Below are 20,842 nucleotides of genomic sequence, written 5' to 3' on the forward strand. Positions count from 1 at the left end.
TTTCGGAGTGGTTGAAAAACTAGTTTTAATGACTCCAACCTAAGTGTATGTAAACATCCAACTTCAATTGTACAGTCGTGGCCAGGTTTTGAGAATGACAAATATTAATTTCCAAAGTTTGCTGCTTTTAGATATTTTTGCGGATGTTACTATGGAATACTGAAGTATAATTACAAGCATTTCATAAGTGTCAAAGGCTTTTATTGACAACTACATGAAGTTGATGCAAAGAGTCAATATTTGCAGTGACCCTTCTTTTTCACGAACTCCGCAATCCGCCCTGGCATGCTGTCAATTCACTTCTGGGCCACATCCTTACTGATTGCAGCCCATTCTTGCATAATCAATGCTTGGAGTTTGTCAGAATTTGTTTGTCCACCTGCCTCTTGAGGATTGACCACAAATTCTCAATGGGATTAAGGTCTGGGGAGTTTCCTGGCGATGGACCCAAAATATCAATGTTTTGTTCCTCGAGCCACTTAGTTATCACTTTTGCCTTATGGAAAGGTGCTCCATTGTGCTGGAAAAGGCATTGTTAGTCACCAAACTGTTCCTGGATGGTTGGGAGAAGTTGCTCTCGGAGGATGTGTTGGTACCATTCTTTATTCATGGCTGTGTTCTTAGGCAAAATTGTGAGTAAGCCCACTGCCTTGGCTGAGAAGAAACACCACACATGAACGGTCTCAGGATGCTTTACTGTTGGCATGACACAGGACTGATGGTAGCGCTCACCTTGTTTTCTCCGGACAAGCTTTTCTCCGTATGCCCCAAACAATCGGAAAGGGGATTCAGAGAAAATGACTTTACCCCAGTCCTCAGCAGTCCAATCCCTGTACCTTTTGCAGAATATCAGTCTGTCCCTGATGTTTTTCCTGGAGAGAAGTGGCTTCCTTGCTGCCCTTCTTGACACCAGGCCATCCTCCAAAAGTCTTCGCCTCACTGTGCATGCAGATGCACTCACACCTGCCTGCTGCCATTCCTGAGCAAGCTCTGTACTGGTGGTACCCCGATCCCGCAGCTGAATCAACTTTAGGAGAACGTCTGGCGCTTGCTGGACTTTCTTGGGCGCCCTGAAGCCTTCTTCACAACAATTGAACCGCTCTCCTTGAAGTTCTTGATGATCCGATAAATGGTTGATTTCGGGTCAATCTTACTGGCAGCAATATCCTTGCCTGTGAAGCCCTTTTTGTGCAAAGCAATGATTACGGCACGTGTTTCCTTGCAGGTAACCAAGGCTGACAGAGGAAGAACAATGATTCCAAGCACCACCCACCTTTTGAAGCTTCCAGTATGTTATTCGAACTCAATCAGCATGACAGAGTGATCTCCAGCCTGGTCCTCGTCAACACTCACACCTGTGTTAATGAGAGAATCACTGACATGATGTCAGCTGGTCCTTTTGTGGCAGGGCTGAAATGCAGTGTTAATGTTTTGGGGGGGGGAGGGGGGGGGGCAGTTCATTTGCATGGCAAAGAGGGACTTGGCAATTCATTGCAATTCATCTGATCACTCTCAATAACATTCTGGAGTATATGCAAATTGCCACCATACAAACTGAGGCAGCAGACTTTGTGAAAATTAATATTTGTTTCAATCTCAAAATTTGGCCACGACGGTACATACATCACTTTAAACAAAAAGTTAGGCATAAGCAAATGCTTTGATTTCTGTTCAAACAGAAAAGCATTCTTAGAAAACATCCATAAAAAAAAAGTCTGAAGGTATTAGAAATACATCGATGTTAAAGGTCCCTGCCAACTCATAACACATATTTACAGTAGCTTTCTTATACATTTCCGCCTTCTGTCAGTTTATGAAACATGCCTTGTGCCTTGACATTAGGTTACCAAAAACCCAAATATCTTTTAAGAGGGAGAGTAATGAAAGTTCTTAAAAGTAACAAGTAAAAGGTAGACCTATCAATCTGTTTGTGTTTCTGATCATTCATGAGCAAAAAAAGTGATTAAAACTCAAATTTCCGTTACCAAATCTGTAACGCAATTTCTGCAATTAAATTGACTACAATGGGAAATCATAGTAGTCACAAACCACAGTTGGGTTCACAAGTTTGGACAGCACAGTACAGCACAGAAGAGTAAGAGTATAGTTAATCACAGTACAGTAGAGTTCAGTACAGTACACAGTAGAGCACAGAGTTGACTACACAACAATCTACTGCTTTGTGCTGTACTCTATTGTACTCTACTGCGCTGTACAAACTTGTTAAACATAGACATCTTTGATTCTTTCAGATATGGTCCGGTCCAAACAAATTTAGTCTTGTTTGGAGACAGAGCTCATTAAAATAATAGCCAGTGTGTAGATTAATACCCAAATATGCAAAGGAGGATATTGCATATTTATACCTTTGAGTACCTATTCAGGATACACCACCATGAAAAGAATGACATTCATATCCATAATTATGCAGTTACAGATCAGGGACCCATGAGAACATTCCGTTACCAGGTGTAAATCCACTTCACTTACTGTAGTTCAATAATCAAATTAGATTTTTCAAAGTAAACATGACATGTCATAGCTGACACCCCATTCTTTCTGCAGACATCGTTGAATCTTAATTTGGAGCTTTTGGAAAACGTGGACAAATAAACGGAGGGAAATTTTACAGAAATTCTGTTACCAAACTTGCATCTGCATAGTTCATCCAGTAAATGTGTTTATGTAAATTGTTAAAAATTAGTCCTTGTGCAGAGAGTTGAATGGTTTGTTTGAAATCATGGTTTTTGTTTGGCAGACAATTTAAGTGAAAAATCTTAAGTCTCAGAGCATTTCCGTTACCATGGAATTGCCCAGCTGAAATGTAAAAGAAAGCACTGAACGCTGCATTTGCAGAACACAATGAAAATGATTCAGCAGGCTAGTTAGCCAATAAGCAAATTATTATCAAACATTAATTAATTACTTTCATGTCATTTCCATGAATTACTCTGCGCTTAGCCCATTAAAGCAGCAGCCTTCGTGACCTTAAGCAGAAGATATTAATTACTTTTTAAACTATAGCCTATAGATTCAGAGCTTTGTCAACATTATGTTTGATCGCATTCTCATTGCACTTAATTGCACAAAAGGCTTGAACTTACCGTGACTGATATAGTTTGTCTGTTAAACACAGTGAAAGCTGTTATGTATTTGTTGTCATGTTCTCAAGTTGTTTCTCACATTATTTGGGCAAGATGTGCTCCCAGTGGAACAAAATCAAAGCCTTGCAGTGCATTTGTGCACGTGGGCGTGAAATCCTTCAAAATGTGTTAGTAGTAATAATCCGCCGACACATGCAACACACTCAATTACCCCCATCCAAGTGAATAGACACGGTAGCATGAGAAGGTCAGCGACCGACTGGGGGTGTTGGGGATGAGAGGGAAGAACAGACAAAGAGAGAGTGAACACAACTTGATTCCTGCCTGGTTGGACTGAGCCAGGCTGACAGATTTTATTTTATTTTATTTTATTTCATCTTTATTTAACTAGGCAAGTCAGTTAAGAAAAAAATTCTTATTTACAATGACAGCCTACCAAAAGGCCTCCTGCGGGGAAGGGGCCAGGGATAAAAAATACAAACAAAATATACAGTGCCTTGCGAAAGTATTCGGCCCCCTTGAACTTTGCGACCTTTTGCCACATTTCAGGCTTCAAACATAAAGATATAAAACTGTATTTTTTTGTGAAGAATCAACAACAAGTGGGACACAATCATGAAGTGGAACAACATTTATTGGATATTTCAAACTTTAACAAATCAAAAACTGAAAAATTGGGCGTGCAAAATTATTCCGCCATAAAAAAGCCAGACTACGGTTCGCAACTGCACATGGGGGCAAAAATCGTACTTTCGAGAAATGTCCTCCGGTCTGATGAAACAAAAATGGAACTGTTTGGCCATAATGACCATCGTTATGTTTGGAGGAAAAAGGAGGAGGATTGCAAACCGAAGAACACCATCCCAACCGTGAAGCATGGGGGTGGCAGCATCATGTTGTGGGGGTGCTTTGCTGTAGGAGGCACTGGTGCACTTCACAAAATAGATGGCATCATGAGATAGGAAAATTGCGTGGACATATTGAAGCAACATCTCCAGACATCAGTCAGGAAGTTAAAGCTTGGTCGCAAATGGGTCTTCCAAATGGACAATGACCGCAAGCATACTTCCAAAGTTGTGGCAAAATGGCTTAAGGACAACAAAGTCAAGGTATTAGAGTGGCCATCACAAAGCCTTGACCTCAATCCCATAGAAAATTTGTGGGCAGAACTGAAAAGGCATGTGCGAGCAAGGAGGCCTACAAACCTGACTCAGTTACACCAGCTCTGTCAGGAGGAATGCCAAAATTAACCCAACTTATTGTGGGAAGCTTGTGGAAGGCTACCCGAAACGTTTGACCCAAGTTTAAATGGTTTAAGGCAATGCTACCAAATACTAATTGAGTGTACAGTGGGGCAAAAAAGTACTTAGTCAGCCACCAATTGTGCAAGTTCTCCCACTTAAAAAGATGAGGCCTGTAATTTTCATCATAGGTACACTTCAACTATGACAGACAAAATGAGAAAAAATATCCAGAAAATCACATTGTAGGATTTTTTGATTCATTTATTTGCAAATTATGGTGGAAAATAAGTATTTGGTCAATAACAAAAGTTTCTCAATACTTTGTTATATACCCTTTGTTGGCAATGACAGAGGTCAAACGTTTTCTGTAAGTCTTCACAAGGTTTTCACACACTGTTGCTGGTATTTTGGCCCATTCCTCCATGCAGATCTCCTCTAGAGCAGTGATGTTTTGGGGCTGTTGCTGGGCAACACGGATTTTCAACTCCCACCAAAGATTTTCTATGGGGTTGAGATCTGGAGACTGGCTAGGCCACTCCAAGACTTTGAAATGCTTTGTACGAAGCCACTCCTTCGTTGCCCGGGCCTGTGTGTTTGGGATCATTGTCATGCTGAAAGACCCAGCCACGTTTCATCTTCAATGCCCTTGCTGATGGAAGGAGGTTTTCACTCAAAATCTCATGATACATGGCCCCATTCATTCTTTCCTTTACACGGATCAGTCGTCCTGGTCCCTTTGCAGGAAAACAGCCCCAAAGCATGATGTTTCCACCCCCATGCTTCACAGTAGGTATGGTGTTCTTTGGATGCAACTCAGCATTCTTTGTCCTCCAAACACGACGAGTTGAGTTTTTACCAAAAAGTTATATTTTGGTTTCATCTGACCATATGACATTCTCCCAATCTTCTTCTGGATCATCCAAATGCTCTCTAGCAAACTTCAGACGGGCCTGGACATGTACTGGCTTAAGCAGGGGGACACGTCTGGCACTGCAGGATTTGAGTCCCTGGCGGCGTAGTGTGTTACTGATGGTAGGCTTTGTTACTTTGGTCCCAGCTCTCTGCAGGTCATTCACTAGGTCCCTCCGTGTGATTCTGGGATTTTTGCTCACCGTTCTTGTGATCATTTTGACCCCACGGGGTGAGATCTTGCGTGGAGCCCCAGATTGAGGGAGATTATCAGTGGTTTTGTATGTCTTCCATTTCCTAATAATTGCTCCCACAGTTGATTTCTTCAAATCAAGCTGCTTACCTATTGCAGATTCAGTCTTCCCAGCCTGGTGCAGGTCTACAATTTTGTTTCTGGTGTCCTTTGACAGCTCTTTGGTCTTGGCCATAGTGGAGTTTGGAGTGTGACTGTTTGAGGTTGTGGACAGGTGTCTTTAATACTGATAACAAGTTCAAACAGGTGCCATTAATACAGGTAACGAGTGGAGGACAGAGGAGCCTCTTAAAGAAGAAGTTACAGGTCTGTGAGAGCCAGAAATCTTGCTTGTTTGTAGGTGACCAAATACTTATTTTCCACCATAATTTGCAAATAAATTCATTAAAAATCCCACAGTGATTTTCTGGATTTTTTTTCTCATTTTGTCTGTCTGTTGAAGTGTACCTATGATGAAAATTACAGGCCTCTCTCATCTTTTTAAGTGGGACAACTTGCACAATTGGTGGCTGACTAAATACTTTTTTGCCCCACTGTATGTAAAGTTCTGACCCACTAGGAATGTGATGAAAGAAATAAAAGCTATAATAAATCATTCACTAATATTATTCTGACATTTCACATTCTTAAAATAAAGTGGTGATCCTAACTGACCAAAGACAACACATTTTTATTTGTATTAAATGTCAGGAATTGTGAAAAAACTGAGTTAATGTATTTGGCTAATGTGTATGTAAACTTCTGACTTCAACTGTATGTTGTTGATGTAAATTGAGAAGAGCGCCGGGCCTAGGATCGCACCTTGGAATACTCCCTTGGTAACAGGCAGTGGCTGAGACAGCAGATTTTCTGACTTTATACACTGCACTCTGAGGTAGTTAGAAAACCAGGCCAAAGACCCCTCAGAGACCCCAATACTCCTTAGTTGACCAACAAGAATGGAATTGTCTACCGGTAAACATTTTGGCCAAGTCAATACAAATAGCAGCACAATATTGTTCAGAATCAAGGGCAATGGTGACGTCATTGAGGACCTTTAAGGTTGCAGTGACACATCCATAACCTGAGCGGAAACCATATTGCATTCCAGAGAATACTACAGAAATCAAGAAAGCCAGTCAGTTGATTATTTTTCCAACACTTTTGATAAACAGGGCAAAATAGAAATAGGCCTTTCACAGTTTAAATAAAGGACAAATTGTGGCTGCCTTCCAAGCAATGGGAACCTCTTCAGAAAGGAGACAGGTTAAAAAGGTTGGAGATAGGCTTGCCGATGATCGGGGCAGCAACCTTAATGGGTCTAAACCATCTGACCCAGATTATTAGCCTCTCTCGGCTTCGCAGGAAAGAGAGAAACAGGAAAGTACATGACAAGAAGTGACCCGTTAGGAACGACTTGTCCAAACAGGGAAATGTTTGCTAAACACACAGATGAGGCTGGATGACCTTTAGCATAGTTTAGTATTCTACCTCACTTAGTCATTGTTCACTGACCAGTTATGCAACGCAAGTGGTAAGTGTGTCAATTAAATCCAGTTTATGAAATGTAGAGTATTGAAAAGCAGTTTGAACTCTATGGTTGGGATGCTGTGAAAGACAGGTTAAGTTCCATCAGGATGTTTTTCAAAAGGGCAGGTGACACTTGTAAGTGGTTTCTTGCTGACTCATTGAGAGACTTTATGTAGGCATAGAACAAACTCCCCCTCTCAGGAAAGCGTGTGCTTTATTCTCAGGAAACTGTGTGTGTTGCGGGTGTGGCTGTGCCAAAAAGTTGCCTTCAGAAGCATACTGAACTCTTTCACAATAGCCTGCATTTGGCTGCCCCTGGAGGGATTGACTTACCAGTTTCAGGAGTTCTGCCTTTGCATAGTCCTCCAAAACATATTACCTTAGTTCTGCCCCGTGTTCCGAGAGAAGCGACATAATGCACCTTTGTAATAAAAAAACAACTATTCCCAACATCCTTGTCTGAGGGATTTTTTACCTGCTGTATTCTCTGATGGACGCAGTTACAATAATTTGCTATTAATGCTTTGCCTGGGGTGTTCAATAAGGCCTAGTCTCATCTTGGGAACATACATCCCGAGACTATTTTTATTTACTTTACCTTTCTTTAACTAGGCAAGTCAGTTAAGAAGAAATTCTTATTTTCAACATTTTTAACTGCCTGTTCAGGGGCAGAATGACCTTGTCAACTCGGAGATTTGAACTTGCAACCTTTCGGTTCCTAGTCAAACACTCTAACCACTAGGCTACCCTGCCGCCCCAGTGTCTGTAACCAAAAGGCATCCTGACATTATTCTACAAACAATCTCTGAAAAAGGAGATGGACAATGAGATGTTACAGAAATGCAGCAAACGTTGTCAAACTCAATAACTCTTAGGCTATAACAAATGAAAGTCGAGTTTAATCCTATTCCATACCCCACTGAGTAACCAAGCCATCCTGTCAGAATAACCAAGCCATCCTGTCAGAGTAACCAAGCCATCCTGTCAGAGTAACCAAGCCCTCCTGTCAGAGTAACCAAGCCATCCTGTCAGAGTAACCAAGCCATCCTGTCAGAGTAACCAAGCCATCCTGTCAGAGTAACCAAGCCATCCTGTCAGAGTAACCAAGCCATCCTGTCAGAGTAACCAAGCCATCCTGTCAGAGTAACCAAGCCATCTTGTCAGAGTAACCAAGCCATCCTGTCAGAGTAACCAAGCCATCCTGTCAGAGTAACCAAGCCATCCTGTCAGAGTAACCAAGCCATCCTGTCAGAGTAACCAAGCCATCATGTCAGAGTAACCAAGCCATCCTGTCAGAGCTACCTGGCTGCTGCCTGCTCAGTCACAGCCATGCCCTGAAAATGAGAGGGTATGATTCACCACTGGGTTGGATAGCTGCAGCCGATGCTCTACGGGATCATTTAAATAATGACAGAGCACTTCAGCACGACGAGCAAACAGAACATAAACAAAATAGCATACACTGGCATTAATCCTGATGTGGGGATGGAGAGTAGCGTTATGATTAGCAGCTCCACTGGCATTAATCCTGATGTGGGGATGGAGAGTAGCGTTATGATTAGCAGCTCCACTGGTATTAATCCTGATGTGGGGATGGAGAGTAGCGTTATGATTAGCAGCTCCACTGGCATTAATCCTGATGTGGGGATGGAGAGTAGCGTTATGATTAGCAGCTCCACTGGCATTAATCCTGATGTGGGGATGGAGAGTAGCGTTATGATTAGCAGCTCCACTGGCATTAATCCTGATGTGGGGATGGAGAGTAGCGTTATGATTAGCAGCTCCACTGGCATTAATCCTGATGTGGGGATGGAGAGTAGCGTTATGATTAGCAGCTCCACTGGCATTAATCCTGATGTGGGGATGGAGAGTAGCGTTATGATTAGCAGCTCCACTGGTATTGTGATCATATAGACATTCTTTGTGCTGGTTTCTGATGCCCTGCTTTGATGGGGACTGATCTAGACCCACCTGTACTGTACAGCTCTGAGCTCAGTTATGGTTAGTTGTAGATGTGGTACAAGAAGATAAAGCTCACTCAATAGTTGATGGCAACTTAAACCACACTCCTAGTGGCACTGCCTGTCATTGAAATAGGAAGCTATGATGAAGAGGGGTTGACATTAAGGGACAATTCACTCAAATTACAAAAAAAAATACAAATCTTTACCCTGTAAGCAGTCTATGGACAAGTTAAGACAGCAAATCAATGCTTTGGTTTAGTTTCACTGGCACTGTTTCCACATGCCCTGGTTGCACAAATCCCATTCAAGTCATGGGACCGATATTAGCAATTTCCTTGTATGATGTTTAAATCAGTAACTTTGTTGAGCTTCACAATACTTTTGAGATACTTTTGAATGATTAGGACATGGTGTGAAAAATGCTAATAAAATCCCATGCTAAAAACGTTCTTTGGAAACAGTGCCAAGGAAATAAAACCAACGCATGGATTGCTGTCATACCTTGTCCATAGACTGCTTACAGGGTAAGAAAACCAATATTTCACTTTATAAATTTGGGAATATATAAAGGGAATTTGAAATATCCCTTTAAAAAGTTTGAAAGGCACTTGCAGATCAGGCAAGTCAGGGTAGTTTCAGGAGTACTTTTTGGTTGCCCGAAGATTATGATCACTTGCCCGAAAAGGTACATTTGCTATTTACACAGAGTAGAGCCTGCTTTTCACCTATGGGAGGGATCAGGAAGGTCAGTACCTGAATTCTTTGCATTTTAGTTATCAGTAAAAACAGTTCTCAGAGCAGACAACTTGTCCAACTGCCATAAATGACAAGTTGAGCCTGCTCTGAGAACTGTTTTAACTGATAGCTAAAATACAAAGAAAATAATTAGCATATTATCACAAACAAAGTACCAGGGATGTGAATTGATGTTAGCTTCAACTGTAAGCTAGCAAGGAAATTAGCCTACAAAGCTGGAAGCTACCGGTATCTTCTTGCATTGTAAAGTGTTCTAGCCTCTATGGACATTGTTTTGTGAACAGTAATTAACACTACAGTTTCAACATGCCGTGTTGAATTATTCAAGTGTGTTAACTTCTGTGCAGCATGAGTGGGAAGCGAACATGATGCAGACCAGATTCCCAGTGCAGTGGTAGCTCTAGCAACAAGTACGTTGAGCAGGCAAGAGGCATGCACAGAGGCGCTCGTGTGGGGACAACGGCTGCGCTGATAGACATACTTGATCCTCTCAGTTTACGACGGAAGACACATTTGACAAAAGTACCGAAAGTGTCCAATTCTAGTACCAAACAGTTTGTTCTACAGAAAAAAAACATGTTTGCTATACCGTGCACCAGTCAGTCAAATTTCATAGTTAGTTTTCCAAAAATAAATTTAACGTTTTCAGTTCTAAAACAGACAATTGTTTATTTTTTATTAAAAGTACTGTTGCATGTATGCATGTGCTTACTGTGACTGTCGCCCTGATATGGATGGGAGACCAGATGCTGCTGGAAGTGGTGTTGGAGGGCCAGTAGAAGGCACTCTTTCCTCTGGCCTAAAAAAAAATATGGGCAGTGATTGGGGACACTGCCCTGTGTAGGGTGCCGTCTTTCGGATGGGACGTTAAACGGGTGTGCTGACACTGAGGTCATTAAAGATCCCATGGCACTTATCGTAAGAGTGTTAACCCCGGTGTCCTGGCTAAATTCCCAATCTGGCCCTCAAACCATCACGGTAACCTAATAATCCCCAGTTTATCCCCCAAATGAGAATGTGTTCTCAGTCAACTTACCTGGTAAAATAACGGATAAATAAAAAATAAAATAAAAATATTGTCCATTAGGTAACCACTATCAGAGTGACAGTAGGGCTTGGCAAGCGGGAACAAAGGGCACTGTGTCCCGGTGTTATTGCCATTCATGCCCCTCCCCATTGAGTAGTAGACTGTACATGTATCAAGGTGACGTCTAGACGGTTATCAATATTAGTTATTTCTTCCATAGGCTGCTATCCTAGTTCAAATCAAACCATGGGAGGGAGGGGGAAAAAGTGCCATGTTAGGTAACGCCGGCGGCGACACCGTGATACAGTTTCCCAGTAGGAAGCACCTCAGTTCGGCAGGCACGTCGATACAACACCGGCGCACTAGTCATTCGCACCGGATTATCGACTCGTCGTGCAACTAGCCACGGTCGAGTGGCAATAAATCTGCCCAATTAGCCGATTCGCTTTCCATGCATCCACTCCTTTTGAAACACTACTTTGCCCCTACTCCCCGGTTGCCATATAGATTACATACATGCTGTATGTGTTTGTTTTTTTTAAAGGGCCAAAGAGTTATCTGCTCCGTGTTTTCACTTTTGCCATGGAAGAAATATTGCGTGTCCGTATGTGTGTCCGTCGGCCCAAGTGCTCGTGTTTCATAGTGAGTGAGTCACGCACAAGACAAGTCGTGGGTGAACAATGCTTGTGAATGATTCAGAATGTTGGAATATTGATAAGTGGCAGTTGGGACATCGAGTGTGCATCGTCTCAATGCTAATTTTGGCCAAAACACTTGAAGACTCGAGTGATCACTATCGAACATAAAAGCAAGTGTTGAGTTAAAAGGGCTTAGGGGCCAAGTGTTGAGTTTGATATTCAGCCGGACTGTGGTAGAAAAAAATGTAATTACCCCTTAGCATAGGAACACCATACACAATAGGACCATATTCTCCATTGTTCACATAATTCAATAATTCACACAGAATTATCACTTCCTATATTTTTTATTTTTTTATGGATTTGTTTTAGATTTTTTACGGTCAGTTTAAATGTTAAGAACATTTTTCCATTTGTCACATCCCTTGTGTGTGTGTGTGTGTGTAAAACAAGATCCTGCTTGCCAACACCCACTCAAAAACCACACTAAACATACTCACCATAACATTACTGGTTAAACATTTCCATTACCCTTACATTTCGCCAAATGCAAAGTCATCATGTGTTAGTTGAAATTAGCGTTAGGTCACTACATCATCATGCGATCCCTGGCAGTAGCCTAACTGTTGCGTTGTGTGTTTTTGCTGCTGTGTGGCAGGAAGGAACTGGCATTTCTTATTATTGAAGTAAAACATTCAGAATGTCACACAGAGAGATGACATTCAGAATGAGGTCACACAGTGGGCAACCATAACACACATACCCACGCAACCACACATGAGAATCACGCGAATGTACACTCACCTACCCACCCGATTATACAAGTCAGAGGGTGCAGAAATGCCCCTTAAATTCAATAAACAATTCCATCCCTGCACACACAGAGACTTGCACGCCACATGTGGTAGATGTATATTTTACTCTCGAGACAATGTGGCAAACAAACAAAGGGGGATCTGCAGCTCTCAGTCTTGCACAAATTTCAGAGAGCGAGACAAAGCAGCGAGTCTAATAGCAACCATAGTTGTCTGAACTAAGCATCAACAGAGAGCGAGGAGAGAGGGCACGAGTGAGAGAGGGCGGGAGCTGGCGTGCGAGCGAGGGCAAGAGCAAGCTTGAGAGAGAGAGGGTCACTGGATCTTGCGTGTCATCTATTATGTTTTGCTGCATGTCACACACACACACACACACACACCTCATATGTGCAGTGTCACAAGCTAGCTGCTTTAAATAACTAAGCCTATGTTCAGTCCAGAATATAGTTTTTCATAGACAAACAAGAGTTCAGAGAGTTTCCTTGGACAACGGGAAGTACTGTGGAACAAGGCCTACAGTACTTTCTAAAGGACATGAACTACAGTGCCTCAAAATAACTACTTCAAACATTTGTCTGGGTAAAACTCTTACAGGGGGAAAGGGGGAACACGTGCAAGTTGCAACAGAGCACATGGGCGTCTGGGCGGGAGCAACAGAACAGAATAATAAACAGACCAGAGTCTGGCTTTCACTAAGAGGGCTTACCATACATAAATAGCCGAGTATCTCTTTCTGAGATGGGGGACAATAAGAGGGATGAAGACCACATCTGCTTTTCCTGCTGCCTCCCAAGCTTTACTGCTTCATACATCTCCGCTTTCTCTCCACCAACTGGACGGAAGTCTGGAGAACGCAGAGGAACAATGGATGACCTCACCAGACTGGACCTCTGATGTGAGTTTAAGGCTAGTGACAGGCAGACAACCAAGCCTCTGCCATTTGGCTACAACACACCTTCAACCTTGTTCATGATATGCATCTGAAGGAGAATGAGGGTTTAGCATTATGGCATCAGGCAGGCACCAATAGGGATTAGGCTAGACGTTCACGACAATGCCCTGGGCTGGACTAGCACCGGCGTGTGAAAGGTAGGAAATACACAGCAAATCTAGACACATTAAAGTCGAGGACAGCAAACCACAGTGAGCAGGTTCAATGTCCTGACTAGCAAGCACCCTGTCCGATAGATAGCTGGCTCCTCTCAGCTGAACAGGGGTGGACAGAGAGGATAGTCAGGAGGACTCGGGTGGCCTACAGGTCTGGAGAGAGGAGATGCGACATTACTGAGCCTACGGTACTGAGCTCTCCGTCGTCCTCTGCTGTTCCTGTGAACGGAACACTGTAGTGATAACAAACAGAGGCAGCAGGCGACACCGAGAGAGAGTGGTGGTTCAACTGGGCAGGGCAGGTAGGCAGGAAATTAAGCCCTAAGGGGTGTTTCACTAGGAAGCAGCTAGTATTCTCCAGGTGTGTGGATGGAGGTCCCTGTGTGAGGATTGAATGGTTAATATACAGACAGCTCTGCACTGGCCAAAATATAACTTGTAGCCTATTTTTTACAGTGATGAATGCTCACAACCAGAGTTGTTCTTGGCGACTGGGGTTATGACAGTGATGGCACTGAGGTGGGTTTACACAAGTCTAGCTGATAAAGTTGGTGGAAGGCAGGAGGTCAACTTCTCTCACATAATGCAGAGCACTACTAACGGAATGGAACCGGCAGCAGGTCAGGATTAGCAGAAATGACAACATGGAAAAGGTTTTTACATTGATATGACAAAGAATATACCCAGGTCTTGATCATGCATACGGAACCCCTAGTGAGAAAAGCTGCCTGTCCTGAATCAGCAACAACATCCAAGCCAAGGTAGGAAAAGAAGCAGATTGTGACAAGGAATGATTCGTCAGGAGGACTAGCAGGGAGAGAGTGGATGACTGGTCCAGCATAGAGCTGCAGCAGGCAGCTGTTATGAAGCCATAGAGAGGAGAAGTGGGGACTCAGCTCTCTGGCTTTACAGGCTCCACACTTCACCACATGAAGTAAACAATGTGTCACAACAAATCAAATCAAAGTTTATTGGTCACATACACAGATTTGCAGATGTTATGGCAGGTGCAGTAGAATGCTTGTAAAACAAGCAAGTCTGACAGATCTGTAGAAGTTTCCTAAAAACAGGGTAAACCAGTTGCTGGGGAAATCTGGTACTTCAGAGAAGTCATATACTTTTGTTTCTCACTGCTGTGTTTAGAATGGATGGGGTTTGGATTACATGTGTGTTGCTGTGTGTGTACGCAAGAGAGAAAGAATGAGGGAAGAGGAGTTGTCTAGAACAAAAATGCTAATGAAACTGAAATTAATTTATTTGGAAAGGACTGACCATTTAAGGCTTATGCAGCAAAGTGGTCAGTTGTACAACTGAAATGCCTTAAATCAACATCTACGTCATCAGCGCACGGAGAACAGTGGGTTAATAACTACCTTGGTCAGGGGCAGAATGACAGATTTTTCCTTGTTAGCTCGGGGATTCGATCCAGCAACCTTTCAGTTACTGGCCCAACGCTCTAACCACTAGGCTACCTGCCGCCCCAATCTACATGCATGGACAAGTATCGTATAGTGCAGTCACTCAAACAAAGAGGCGGTGACTATGACAGACAAACTAGAGCAGCCACACCTTTTCAAAAGAAACTAGACAAGTGTTACCATGATTACTAACCCGAGAGGCACATGGACATCAAGTTAGGCTGTCCTGGCTGTCAGTAAGAGTGATGAATGAGAGTTAAGACAAGTAGCCTACCTACGCTACAGTATCTACCCTCTAATTAATTGCCATGACACTTCCAGAAAAATGTCTAAGATTAAACATTAGAGCTGAGCTAACGGAATGAAAAGGCTTTAAACCCTCTGCCAACTCCAAGACGCTGCTCAATACGACAGCTCAGGGTGAAAGAGCACCTTGAGGAACAGTGAGTGAGAGAGCCAGTCTCATCCACATGCAGGCCACCCCTGGCTAATACACAGTGACAGGTTGGGCCATAAACCCTGGCTCTTTGTTAGCTACAGCACACCAAAACTCCAGACAGCCCCAATGCCCAGTTCATAGGCAAAGGGAGCATGGCCAAAGAAACGATGGCAAAATCAAAGGGCAAAACCTTTAGCTACTTACTCAAAAGCGAAGAAGAGTCCGCTTGTGACGAGAATTAGGACAAGGGTAAGGTAGAAGACCCCTGTCTGCCTGGCCATCATGATCCTCCCATTGCAGAAAAATTTATTCCGCCCTGGGAAGGCTTGCCACTTCCTCCTCTTTGGGGTCCTCTTCTTGTATGGAGTCTCCATCGGGGTCGAGCTGCGAGTGCTGATCTGGCTGTACTCGCACTCTCGCATAGGCTCAGCAACCCTGAGATGCAGCATCAATGGTCACTCAGTGAGATCCCCCAACAGTTGAAGCAGTCCAGGGCCAGGGGGTACAAGCGCCGCTGTAATGAAAGCAACTATTATGTTACTGGAAAGAAAGTGGTCTGATTATAGCCTGGTCCCAGATATGTGGGTGGTGTATACAGCCCTAGCCAACTCCTATGGTTGCTGTCATGCCAAAAAGACAATGAACAGCAGTTGGCAAAACAACACAAACAGATCTGGGATCAGTCTGACTTTAGGATCACTTTTCATTTTCATTTTATTATGGCTGATGAGGTTGTATGGATTTTTAAGATTAGCTAGCTACCATTTAAGAAGTCATGTTTAATCAGACAGCTAATGTTTTATGAGTTCATGTAGCTAAATCTCAGCACACACATTTCTCTAGCATGACAACCAGACCTACTTGGCTACCCATTTTACCACTAAGATAACTAGCTAGCTACAATTGACAGTTTCTCACATGCTTGAAACTTTTCACTAGCTAGCTGGCTAGCAACTAGCAAAGAATTGTTTAATTTCCTTGGCCCTAGCCACACATTGTTATGGCGGTGAAAGGTGAATGCTTCCATACCCTAGCTGCTTTTAGCAACGCTAGTATTTACACACCAGCGCGGTGCGGACAGCCTAGTGGTTCGGACAGCTCCCTGCCATTCAGGATCGCTATATCAGGCGGTGTGAAAGAAAGGCCCGGAAAATCGTTAAAGACTCCAACAACCAAAGCCATAGACTGTTCTCTCTGCTTCCACACGGCAGGCGGTACCGGTGCATCAAGTCTGACACCAACAGGCTCACGAACAGCTTCTATCCCTTTGCCATAATACTGCTAAATAGCTAACAAAATGGCTGCACGGACTATTTTATTATTTTTGCACTTTCTCTATGCATACTCAGAGCCCTACACTACACACACTGATTCTCCAACACAAACACTCACTCCATCATTTGCTCACACACACATAACATGCACATACATTTATACTGACTACACACACCCACTCACATATGCTGCTGCTACTCTGTTTATCATATATCCTGAGGCCTATTCACCTTACCCCTATACATATCTACCTCTATTGATCCAGTATCACTGCACATTGTAAATATAGTATTGGAACTGACCCTGTATATAGTATGCTTACTTACTTTATTGTGTTCTTCTTATATCTTGTGTTTTTGTTATACCTTATTATTTGTAGTATGACATTGTTATTGATTACTGCATTGTTGGGGTTAGAGCTTGAAAGAAAGGCATTTCACTGTACTTAAGCAAGTGCCATTAAAACTAGCGTTGCTTGGAATTATCTTACAAAAAAAATAAAAAAAATAGTCCACAGGAAGCCAAAAGTTAAATAAAATTCCATTTCAGCTTACTCTGCTGCACATGCACCACACTTGCACAAAAAGCAGAACTGACCTTACTGAGGAACTGCATGGGTCTACAACAGACCCACCTGTGTAAATTCTGTTGAATTATGTCCCATCGTGTTTTTTTTATCAAATTCCTCCCTGCATAAGGACCAAGGCTACAGACAATCGACACAGTAAGTTTAAATAGTTTTCGGCGGACTATTCCTTTTTATTGCAAGCTAATTCCCAGCAACCCTAGTGTAAATATTAGAGTTGCTAAAAGCAGCTAACAATCCACCCAAAACCACTTATTCCTTTAATTTACAGTGATAAATGAGCACAATATTTTTTGTGAACAAATGTTTAATTTTTGTGTTATACGCCATCATAAGAAGATTGGTAGCACCATTGAAAATCTTTGTGGAAATCTGTTGCAGCTCAAGTCGACTACAAAATCCGCAATACAATGGACTGGCTGGCTGGCTAGCAAACGTAGCTAAACACAGCAATACCAAAGACAATATCAGCATGTAACGTAGCTAGTTAGCTGTAAAAATCGCCTAAACAAATTGCACTATCCATGTTGGAGTCTACAATCTCACCATGTTCAACCTGCTGATCGATCTCCCTCACCCATTATTTTTATTTCTACTTTGCACATTCTTCCACTGCAAATCTACCATTCCAGTGTTTTACTTGCTATTTTGGATTTACTTTGCCACCATGGCCTTTTTTTTGCCTTTACCTCCCTTATCTCACCTCATTTGCTCACATTGTATATAGACTTGTTTATACTGTATTATTGACTGTATGTTTGTTTTACTCCATGTGTAACTCTGTGTCGTATGTGTCGAACTGCTTTGCTTTATCTTGGCCAGGTCACAATTGTAAATGAGAACTTGTTCTCAACTTGCCTACCTGGTTAAATAAAGGTGAAATAAAAATAAATAAATAAACAGAGTGGAGTCTAACATTCGCAACGGCGGATATACTTTTAAGGAGATGGTGCTTTCTATAATATCTGTGGCAACAGCACCAAGCAATACACCCTAGGCCCTCCATTAAATAACACATTTCTCGAGGTAGGAAACTCGCAAAAATATTATCAATGGCTCATTTGAGAGAAGACCTTCTCCCGAGTTATGACATCGGACAGTATTGAAATCTGACATGTATGATAGACGTTTTTGCGATCTAAAATTTGTATTCATATTAACTTCCAGAGCAGTGAGAGCGGTTTTATCACCGTTCTACGTCATACCTGCCGGATTTATGCCTGCTTGAACGCCAATAACTCAGAAACGCATGAAAACATTTAAATGATCCAGGGAATCGTTAGAACATCACTCAGAGATGCACAAAAACAATATAACATTCAAAATGGGTGAACCTTTCCTTTAGACCTTTATACGTTAGCTAGTGTAAAGCATAGCAGGCACATTTAACTAACCTCTTCTTGGCGATACTTTAATTCTCTCGATTCGGGCAAAAAGTTATTATACATGTCGTGCCCAGTTGCAGGTGGTTCTCCAAAAAACAGAGAATATTCAGAAATATATTAAATCCACGTTTGGCACCGAGTGAGGAGTTCCCATGCCATTTTAGTTGCCAGAGATCTTGCATTTCCCAGCATCTTTGCAGGAACTAGTCGCGGCCACGTGCGGAACTAAATGACAGCGCGACCAAAACAAAGATCTACACACATGCAAGAGGCATTTCTAACTCTTCAAAACGTGGATTTGATACTTTTCTGAATATTATCTGTTTTTTGGAGAACCACCTGCAACTGGACACGGATATGTATAAGATATAATTCTCGCGAATTGAGAACTTAAAGTATCGCCAAGAATAGGTTATTTGAACGTTTGTCTGCTATGTTTTACACTAGTTAGTTAATGTAACGGGATGTACAGAAGCGTTCATATCACCGGTGTAACAATGTGTAGTTAGCTAACGGAACTAACACTACCAAATAATCAAACGTTAACTAATGTTACGTGAAAATCATCCGGCAAATGTACTTTACGGCTAGGTATAGACAGCTAACGTTAGCTAGTAGCAAACTACCAACACAAAAGAAAATGCAGCTAGCTAAGCTAACGACATTGTAACATACTTGTATTGAGACTCGGGGGGGGGGGGGCTTCTGAGTGTTCTGTCGTTTCCTGTAAACCAATACCGGTTTTCATTCAGCAAACATTACGGTCACATCAGCAGCGGCATACCATCACAGAAACCTAATCCCTCTAACCGTTAGTGTTTCGACCCCTCTGACAGCTCACCAAAGTAAGTCGACACTGCTTGTGGTACGGCACTTTTTTCCGCTCTTGTATCCGGGTTTGTTGCGAACTGCAGTCGAAACCAATATCATCCTTTCTCTCTGAATTACAAAACGTTTATGCCTGGTCTGAAAACACCAAACGCTTCATTCATAGAAAGTCAGCGTATAGAACGGTCATCGGTCCCACACCACTTCAACCGCAGCAGATAGCGCGAGGGATGTTTAGAAGATATGCTCCATCCTGGCTCTCTTGGGTAGTCGTTGCGTGCAGTACGAAAGATCGCTTCTTCCAGCTAGCTACAGACATCCCAAATCTGAGGATATTCCGATCATTGTGCCACGTACTCCTTCGCTTGCGCGATACACTATTCCCAGACAGGCTGCTGAAACATCGATATCACACACTGTGTTTGCTATATTGTTGGGAAAGTATTCCCACTGCTGCCACCCTCACGTTGCGCTGCTCATTGCAACAAGAAAACGTTACCACATACGTTGCACACAGCTCCTCCTCTTTTTTTTTGGTCAGTGGATAGCTGTGCAACAGGAATTATGGGGAATGTAGCTAGTGAACCATTATATAATTGATTGCACATCTGGATAGAAAATGAAAACAAATGTCCAATGCTTGAATGATACAAAAAAATAGCATTAATGTCTTCAATAATATAACAATATGATCAATAGATGATGAAAATTAGACCCTGTTAGATCCTGAATTCTAGTCTACTACTATGTTGGCGCCAGCAGGGGAATGAATACTTATCATGTAGAAAGATGGGGGACTGTGGTGCCCAAAAGCCCGTTTTAGCATGGGCAGTGCGATTGAGGACTTTCACCATTTTGAAGTAGTCAACTGGGTGGGACTTCATATGGGTTAATGCAGAGATACTGTATATACTGACGAGATGTTCTTGTCTCCGCCCTAACAATGGGAGTCATTCTCCCAAAGGAGGGAAGGCAGGCTGTCTATTTATTGGTCTGCTTATCGCTGTATTCCGCCTTGGACAGATTTTGACTGGAGTGGACCCTCCCGCTTCGCCTCTTCCTCTGGTTAAGGAAGTATCACATTATTCCATCCAGGTCACCAGGAGGGGTCAGCCAATTAATTATACTTGTGAGCAAACATTCCATAACTGTAAATCGCCAACATTGTCTTTATACCTGTTCAAATAACACATGCCAGGTGGCAGTATGCACCTTTGTTTGTTTGCCAACTCATAGAAGGGGTAGAAGAAGAAAATTGACTACTTCAAAATGGAGAGGGCCTCAATGACGCTGCCTGTTCTCTCACAGATGCCATAATGGGACAGATGAAATTATACGATGTGTATATTATACGAATTATACAGTGCCCTCAAAGTAGTGATACCCCTTGACTTACTCAACGTTTGTTTTGTGTTAAAACCTGAATTCTACATAAATAAATACAATTCTCACCCACGTACACACACTACCCTATAATGACAGAGTGGAAAAACATGTTTTTAGAAATGTTTGCGAATTTATTGAAAATGAAACACAAAAATATAATATTCACACCCCTGAGTCACCTTTGGCAGCGATTACAGCT

At 42.4% G+C, this 20,842-nt stretch overlaps 1 protein-coding gene across 2 annotated transcripts in view; it reads right to left on the minus strand.

The window, feature by feature from the left end:
• Window positions 1-19,761, minus strand: part of LOC139383469 (palmitoyltransferase ZDHHC14-like) — a 113,916-nt gene extending 94,155 nt beyond the window's left edge. For both annotated transcript variants that reach the window (XM_071128018.1, XM_071128017.1), the window contains exons 1-2: window positions 19,271-19,761; window positions 15,388-15,697 (exon numbers count right to left, since the gene is read on the minus strand). In XM_071128018.1, the coding sequence (XP_070984119.1) occupies window positions 15,388-15,632 (245 nt within the window). In that variant the 5' untranslated portion in view covers window positions 15,633-15,697; window positions 19,271-19,761. The remainder of the gene's footprint in view (window positions 1-15,387; window positions 15,698-19,270) is intronic.
• Between the last annotated feature and the right edge of the window lie 1,081 nt (window positions 19,762-20,842).

This window comes from Oncorhynchus clarkii, chromosome 25, assembly GCF_045791955.1.
Source record: "Oncorhynchus clarkii lewisi isolate Uvic-CL-2024 chromosome 25, UVic_Ocla_1.0, whole genome shotgun sequence".
In the NCBI taxonomy this organism is placed as follows: Eukaryota; Metazoa; Chordata; class Actinopteri; order Salmoniformes; family Salmonidae; genus Oncorhynchus; species Oncorhynchus clarkii.